Source organism: Gopherus flavomarginatus, chromosome 1, assembly GCF_025201925.1.
Source record: "Gopherus flavomarginatus isolate rGopFla2 chromosome 1, rGopFla2.mat.asm, whole genome shotgun sequence".
NCBI classification, from domain to species: Eukaryota; Metazoa; Chordata; order Testudines; family Testudinidae; genus Gopherus; species Gopherus flavomarginatus.
In genome coordinates, this window is record NC_066617.1 from 230,569,845 (window position 1) to 230,578,549 (window position 8,705).

An 8,705-nucleotide genomic window follows, 5' to 3' on the forward strand; every position below is an offset into this window, starting at 1 on the left:
ACATGCAAAGTAAATGCACATTGAAGGGACAAATTTATACTACTCAAGACACTTTATAGGGTTCTAAATTAACTGTATTAACTCAAGAAAGTGACCTGATGTCTTTGTGGACAGTTCAATGAACACACTGGGAAGCTGCAATCAGAAAAGCAAGCAAGATGTTAGAATAAGACAGTTACTCACTGTTGTAACTGTTGTTCTTCGAGATGTGTTGCTCATATCCATTCGTTAGGTGTGCGCGCCGTGCGTGCACGCTCGTCTAAAGATTTTTACCCTAGCAAACCCGGTGGGTCAGCTGGGTCGTTCCCTGGAGTGGCGCCGCTATGGCGCCGGATATATACCCCTGCTGACCTAACCGCTCCTCAGTTCCTTCTTGCCAGATACGCCGACAGTGGGGAAGGAGGGCGGGTTTGGAATGGATATGAGCAACACATCTCGAAGAACAACAGTTACAAACGTGAGTAACCGTCTTTTCTTCTTTGAGTGATTGTTCATATCCATTCCAGTTAGGTGATTCCCAAGCCTTACCTAGGCAGTAGGGTTGGAGTGAGATGTCGCAGAGTGTAAAACTGCGGAGCCAAAGGATGCGTCATCCCTAGACTGCTGAACGAGGGCATAGTGAGAGGCGAAGGTATGGACCGAGGACCAGGTAGTTGTGCGACAAATCTCATGAATGGGTACGTGAGCGAGAAAAGCAGCAGATGAGGCCTGAGCTCTGGTAGAGTGAGCAGTGACGTGGCTCGATGGAACATGAGCCAAGTCGTAACAGGTGCGGATGCATGACGTCACCCAAGAGGAAATCCTCTGCGAGGAGATGGGTAGGCCCTTGATACGCTCAGCCACCGCAACAAAGAGTTGGGGGGGATCTGCGAAATGGTTTTGTTCACTCAATATAAAAAGCGAGCGCTCTACGGACGTCCAGGGAGTGTAGCTGCTGCTCCCTGCGAGACGCATGTGGCTTTGGGAAGAAGACAGGTAGGAAGATCTCCTGGTTAACATGGAAGGCCGATACCACTTTGGAGAGAAAGGCCAGATGTGGACGCAACTGCACCTTGTCGCTGTGGAACACAGTATATGGGGGGTCTACCGTGAGGGCCCGAAGTTCGGAGACTCGTCTCGCCGATGTGATGGCCACCAGGAAAGCGGTTTTCCATGAGAGGTAGAGAAGGGAGCAAGTTGCTAAAGGCTCGAATGGGGCGGACATGAGTCTGGCAAGAACCAGGTTAAGGTCCCAGGTTGGGGCAGGGAGGTGCTCCAGGCCCCTTAAGGAATCTAGACACCATCGGGTGTGAGAATACTGAGCGGCCATTCTCCCCTGGGTGGAAGGTGGAGATGGCCGCCAAATGGACCCTCAAAGATGATACCGCTAGGCCCTGTTTGAGAGACCAGAGGTAATCCAAGATGGTGGGGATGGAGACCTTGGCGGAAAGGAAGTTCCGCTCCACACACCAGCACGTGAAACGCTTCCACTTGGCCAAATATGTCACTCTAGTGGACGGCTTCCTGCTACCCAGGAGCACCTGTTGCACTGGGGCAGAGCAACGTAGCTCAGACTGGGTCAGCCACTCAGGAGTCATGCTGTGAGGTGGAAGGAGTGAAGGTCCGGGTGACACAGTTTGCTGTGGTCCTGAGTTATCAGGTCCAGGTGAAGAGGTAGGGGAACAGGGTCTGCTATGGACAAGTCTACAACATGGTGTACCAGTGTTGCTGAGGCCACGCTGGAGCTATCACGATCAAGCGGGCTTTGTCCCTGCGTACTTTCAGTAGGCCCCTGTGGACAAGCGGAAATAGTGGAAAGGCGTATAGCAGGTGTGTCATCCACAGTATAAGGAAGGCGTCCGCTACTGAACCCGGTGAGAGGCCTTGAAAGGAGCAGAAAAACTGGCATTTCCTGTTCTCGCGGGACGCGAAGAGGTCTATCTGGGGAAACCCCCACCTCCGGAAGACTGAAAGAATAACGTCCGGGCGAAGTGACCACTCGTGGGAAAGGAAGGATCTGCTGAGGCGATTCGCCAGCATGTTCCGAATTCCCGGGACAAAGGACGCGATGAGGTGTATAGAGTGGGCTATGCAAAAGTCCCAGTGTTGTAAGGCCTCTTGACACAGGGGCGAGGACCTCGTGCCGCCCTGCTTGTTTATATAGTGAATAGCCGTTGAGTTGTTGGTGAATATTGACACACAACGGCCCTGCAAGTGCTGTTGGAATGTCTGGCAAGTGAGGCGGCCCACTCTCAGCTCCCGGACGTTGATGTGCAGGGTCAGCTCTTGAGATGACCAAAGGCCCTGGGTGCGTAGATGGCCGAGGTCAGCTCCCCAACCAAGGGATGATGCATCCGTTGTCAGGGAGGCTGAGGGCTGGGGCGGATGGAACGGGAGCCCTGCACACACCATGGAGGGGTCCAGCCACCATTCTAAGGAGTTTAGGACGGTCGGGGGAATGGTGATGACCATGTCCCTAGCATCCCTAGCTGGTCGGTATCGTGAGTTGAGCCACGATTGGAGGGGCTGGAGGCGCAGCCTGGCATATTTCGTCACGAATGTACAGGCCGCCATGTGGCCCAGGAGAGCGAGGCAAGTGCGTTCCGAAGTCAACGGAGCCGCTTGCAGACTCTGGATGATGGCCACCATAGTCTGGAACTGTGGCAGCGGTAGACAGGCTCTGGCAAGATTGGAGTCCAGGGTGGCGCCAATGAATTCTATCCTCTGAGTGGGGATCAGAGTCGATTTTTCCGCATTGATCATTAAGCCTAGATGTAGGAAAAAGTCCTTGACAATGCAGACGTGACGGATGACTCGCGCCTCCGAGTTCCCTCGGATGAGCCAGTCGTCTAGATATGGAAACACGTGTATCTGACTGCGGCGGAGGTGGGCAGCGACTGCAGCCATACATTTCGTGAATACTCTTGAGGCTGTAGAGAGGCCGAACGGGAGGACCGTGAACTGAAAATGTTGGCAGTTGACCACGAATCGGAGGAACCTCCTGTGAGGTGGGAAGATGGCTATGTGGAAGTAGACATCTTTCATGTTGAGGACAGCATACCAGTCTCCGAGATCCAGGGATGGGATGATGGTCCCCAGGGATACCATATGGAACTTCAACTTTATCATGTATCTGTTGAGTTCCCGCAGTTCGAGGATAGGTCTGAGACCTCCCTTGCCTTTGGGATTAGGAAGTAGTGGGAGTAAAACCCCTTGCCCCATTCATGTTCCGGTACTTCCTCTATGGCTCCTTTGGTGAGGAGCGTTTGCACCTCCTGGAGGACGAGTTGCTCATGAGAGAGGTCCCTGAAGAGGGACAAGGGAGGGAGGTGGAAGGGGGGGGCTTGAAATAAATTGGAGGTGGTATCCAAATTCCAGCGTGCGTAAGACCCAGCGATCTGACATTAGCTGGGACCACGCAGGGAGGAAAAAGGAAAGACAGTTGGAGAAAGGAGGGGACGGATCCTTTCAAGAAACTGGTACAACGCCCTCGGGCGCACCTTCAAAAGGAAGGTTTTGGCCCTGAGGAAGGCTTGGATGAACCTTGGTTTTGGCCCCCTTGGTTGCCCGATTGCCTTCGGCGACCGGTCCTGCCTCGCTGTCTGGCGAAGTCTTGCCTTTGCCTGGGCTGAGGGTAAGGGCGGTGCAGTTGGGGCTGGAAGGGCCTGCGCTGAGTCACTGGCGTGTGCATCCCTAACGAGCGCATAATGACCCTGTTGTCTTTTAGGATCTGCAGCCTAGGGTCAGTTTTATCAGAGAACAGCCCTTGGCCCTCAAAGGGAAGGTCCTGAATTGTGTGTTGGAGCTCCGGGGAGAGGCCGGAGACCTGCAGCCACGAGATACGCTGCATAGTCACTCCAGAGGCTAGAGTCCTGGCAGCTGAGTCCGCGGCGTCCAGGGAAGCCTGGAGGGAAGTTCTTGCCACCTTCTTTCCTTCATCGAGGATCGCCAAAAACTCCTGTCGTGCGTCCTGCGGAAGCAACTCCTTAAATTTGTCCGTTGCTGCCCAGGTGTTATAATTATAGCGGCTAAGGAGGGCTTGCTGATTGGCCACGCGGAGTTGGAGTGCGCCAGCAGAATAGACTTTGCGCCCTAGCAAGTCCATGCGTCTCGCGTCTTTTGATTGAAGGGCTGGGGCCTGCTGGGCCATGGTGCTCCCTCTCGTTAACCGACTGTACAACGAGGGAGCAAGGAGAAGGGTGGACAGAGATATTCATAGCCTTTGGAGGGCACCATGTATTTTCTTTCTATACCTTGCGCAGCAGGTAGGACAGAGGCCAGAGACTGCCAGATCGTGGTGGCATTGGCCTGTATCGTCCGAATGAAGGGAAGAGCCACTCTAGTGGGGGCACCTGATGACAAAATGTCCACCACTGGGTCCTGTACCTCCGGGACCTCCTCGGCCTGCAAGTTCATATTTTGTGCAACATGTCTGAGGAGGTCCTGGTGGGCCCTGAGGTCGATTGGTGGAGGGCCAACAGACGAGGTTCCAGCTACAGCCTCGTCAGGGGAGGATGAAGAGGACAGCCCTGGAACAAGTGGGTCTGACGAGGGCTCCTCGTGGTGGATGGTCTCTGTCTCCCTGGGGAGCTGGGAGTCCTGAGGCTCAGTCAACCCTTCCTCCAAAAGGAGGAGGAGGAGGGCGGGTGATCGTGGCTTCCGGCACCCAGTGTTCCGAGGTGGCCGAGCGCGATGGACCTGGGTGAGAGCCTTGGGCCTGATGGTACACCCAAGGCGTCCAGAAACCCCACTGCTGCGGCCCATGATCTTGAGGCTGGTGCTCATGGAATAATGCAGCAGGCATGTCGGTGTCTGGGGCGTATGCACTGTCCGCCTGAGAAGACATGGACGGGTGTCGGGACAGCCAGGGAGGAGCCGAGCGAGCCTGGTATGAGTCCTTCGCTCTCGCCGCTGGAGTTCTCCTCGGTGCCGGGAAACGGTACCAGGAGTCATATCGGTGCTGAGAGTGAGACCGGGACCTACAACCAGCGCGGTGCCAGGAGGTTGACCTGGATCTCGAAGGCCTGCGGTGGGACTGGCTGTGAGAGTCTCGGTGCCGGGAGCGGTGCCTAGAGCCGGAGTGGTACCGAGAGTACCAGACAGGACGAGAAGTGGATCTGTGCCGCAAGTACGACTGGTACCGCCTAGGTGAGTGGTCCCGGGACTGCGAGCGGCATCTAGACTGGGATTGTCCATGAGACCGCGAGCGGCGCCGAGACCTGGATCGAGATCAGTGCCGGCTAGCTGATTCCAGTGAAGGAGGTCTCATTGTGGCTGGCTTGCCTCTGGAATGTATTATCCACACCGGCAGTACCGGGGGTTGAGGCAGGGCAGACTCAATCATCGCTATAAGGTCCCTGGCTGAGGAGAATGTCCCTGGTGTGGAGGGGACCGTAAGCTCAACCACAGGCCTCGGCGGGGAGCTCTCAAGGACCGGAGTCAACGGCCCTCTCGGGACCGGAGTCGACGGTACCACAGTCGTCGGTGCCACAGCAGGAGTAGGTGCTGGGCGGTCCGGACGAGGGTGAGCCTGCGTCGAAGGTATGGAGGCAGCGGAGGGCCTCCGATCAGGTCCCTGTGCCGGAGAAGGCCGGTGCCGAGGTGTCTTGGCGGAGCTGGCGCGGTCCGGTGCCGAAGGAGCACTGTCAGCACTCAGTGCCGAGGACAGAGGGTTCAGAGCTGCCTCCATAAGGAGAGTCTTCAAGCGAAAGTCCCTCTCCTTCTTTGTCCGCGGCTTAAAAGCCTTACAAATGCGGCACTTGTCTGAGATATGTGATTCCCCGAGGCACTTTAGGCAAGAGTCGTGGGGATCGCTCGTGGGCATCGGCTTTTTACAGGCTGAGCGTGGTTTGAACCCCGGTGAACCGGGCATGGGCCCCGGTGCCGGGTGCAGGGAAGGGCTAATGCCCAAACCCCGCTAAACTATATACACTATCTAAGAATTGTAAAAGCAGCAAAGAATCCTGTGGCACCTTATAGACTAACAGAGGTTTTGGAGCATGAGCTTTCGTGGGTGAATACCCACTTCCTCAGATGCATGTAATGGAAATATCCAGGGGCAGGTATATATATGTGTGCTAGCAAGCAAGCTAGAGATAACGAGGTCAGTTCAATCAGGGAGGATGAGGCCCTGTTCTAGCAGTTGAGGTGTGAAAACCAAGAGAGGAGAAACTGGTCCTACACCATCCTAGCCACCATGGATGTAGAGGCTCTCTACACAAACATCCCACACACAGATGGAATACAAGCTGTCAGGAACACTATCCCTGATGATGCCACAGCACAACTGGCTGCTGAGCTCTGTGCCTTTATACTTACACACAACTATTTCAAATTTGATGACAATATATATCTCCAGATCAGTGGCACTGCTATGGGCACCCGCATGGCCCCACAATATGCCAATATCTTCATGGCCGACCTGGAACAACGCTTCCTCAGCTCTCGTCCACTCACACCCCTTCTCTATCTACGCTACATTGATGACATCTTCATCATCTGGACCCATGGGAAGGAGACTCTGGAAAAATTCCACCATGATTTCAACAGCTTCCCCCCCACCATCAACCTCAGCCTGGATCAATCTACACGGGAGGTCCACTTTCTTGACACCACGGTGCAAATAAGTGATGGTCACATTAACACCACCCTATATCGAAAACCCACCGACCGCTATGCCTACCTTCATGCCTCCAGCTTCCATCCCGGGCACATCACACGATCCATTGTCTACAGCCAAGCACTGAGGTACAACCGCATCTGCTCTGACCCCTCAGACAGAGACCAACACCTACAAAATCTCCACCAAGCATTCTCAAAACTACAATACCCACACGAGGAAATAAGGACACAGATCAACAGAGCCAGACGTGTACCCAGAAGCCTCCTACTGCAAGACAAACCCAAGAGAGAAACCAACAGGACTCCACTGGCCATCACATACAGCCCCCAGCTAAAACCCCTCCAACGCATCATCAAGGATCTACAACCCATCCTGGACAATGATCCCACACTTTCACAGGCCTTGGGTGGCAGGCCAATCCTTGCCCACAGACAACCTGCCAACCTGAAACATATTCTCACCAGTAACTGCACACCACACCATAATAACTCTAGCTCAGGAACCAATCCATGCAACAAACCTCGATGCCAGCTCTGCCCACATATCTACACCAGCGACACCATCACAGGACCTAACCAGATCAGCCACACCATCACTGGTTCATTCACCTGCACATCCACCAATGTAATATACGCCATCATATGCCAGCAATGCCCCTCTGCTATGTACATCGGCCAAACTGGACAGTCTCTACGGAAAAGGATAAATGGACACAAATCAGACATTAGGAATGGCAATATACAAAAACCTGTAGGAGAGCACTTCAACCTCCCTGGCCACACTATAGCAGACCTTAAGGTGGCCATCCTGCAGCAAAAAAACTTCAGGACCAGACTTCAAAGAGAAACTGCTGAGCTTCAGTTCATCTGCACATTTGACACCATCAGCTCAGGATTGAACAAAGACTGTGAATGGCTTGCCAATTACAGAACCAGTTTCTCCTCTCTTGGTTTTCACACCTCAACTGCTAGAACAGGGCCTCATCCTCCCTGATTGAACTGACCTCGTTATCTCTAGCTTGCTTGCTAGCACACATATATATACCTGCCCCTGGATATTTCCATTACATGCATCTGAGGAAGTGGGTATTCACCCACGAAAGCTCATGCTCCAAAACCTCTGTTAGTCTATAAGGTGCCACAGGATTCTTTGCTGCTTTTACAGATCCAGACTAACACGGCTACCCTCTGATACTATCTAAGAATTATGAACTAATTACACTATAGACTAATTCAACTATATACAACAAGATATTGAATAAACAAGGAGAAGCTAGGGAAGTGGAGGACAGCTAGGCCACGCTCCACTGTTCCAACCACCGACACTGGTGGTAAGAAGGAACTGAGGAGCGGTTAGGTCGGCAGGGGTATATATACGGTGCCATAGCGGCGCCACTCCAGGAGACGACCCAGCTGACCCACCGGGGTTGCTAGGGTAAAAATCTTACAACGAGCATGCACACACAGCGCGCACACCTAACTGGAATGGATATGAGCAATCACTCGAAGAAGAAACATAAGGAATGGGATGGGACGCAGAACACACTATATGATTATCTAAAGCAATTGTGTGGCCTCCCCGAGAGTACTGGAGCAATACCTGACTGCCGTGCTTGGGATGGCAAAAAACAGAGCCGCCCCTGGCTGTGACTATGACCTTAGTGGGGATGAGCAAGGCTGGAGGTCCCCAGGAGGGATGAATGGGGGGTCCTCGCTTCTGCCCTACAAGGGGAGGTGGAAGCAGACCAGAAGCATTTGGCCAAAGGCTTGGGCTCTGGGATCCCATCCCCAAAGGTGCAGAGGAGGCACTGCCTGCAGTCACTGGGGAAAAAGCCATGCAAACTTGGGTGAATTGTCCTCCTCCATCATTGTGGCTTGTGATCGGGTGGGATCTGAGTTACTACAGAGAATTCTTTCCTGGGTGCTGGCTGGGGAGTCTTGCCCACATGCTCATGATTTAACTGATTGCCATATTTGGGGTTGGGAAGGAATTTTCCTCCAGGGCAGATTGGCAGAAGCCCTGGCGGTTTTTCGCCTTCCTCTGCAGCATGGGGCACAAGTCACTTGCTGGAAGGTTCTCTGCGCCTTGAAGTCTTTAAACCATG

The 8,705-nt window shown here is 53.7% G+C and overlaps 1 protein-coding gene across 1 annotated transcript; it reads right to left on the reverse strand.

The window, feature by feature from the left end:
- Positions 1–3,347: 3,347 nt before the first annotated feature.
- LOC127056501 (uncharacterized) lies at positions 3,348–7,923 on the reverse strand. The gene is made up of 2 exons (XM_050964407.1): positions 7,786–7,923; positions 3,348–5,901 (listed from the first exon to the last, which is right to left on the reverse strand). Exon 2 carries the CDS (start codon positions 5,173–5,175, stop codon positions 4,144–4,146), a length of 1,032 nt encoding a protein of 343 aa, XP_050820364.1. The 5' UTR covers positions 5,176–5,901; positions 7,786–7,923; the 3' UTR covers positions 3,348–4,143.
- Positions 7,924–8,705: the final 782 nt, after the last annotated feature.

What these genes read in the sequence shown, in the direction of transcription:
- LOC127056501 (XM_050964407.1), bottom strand. Translation starts at nt 5,175, where the DNA reads ATGGACAATCCCAGTCTAGATGCCGCTCGCAGTCCCGGGACCACTCAC.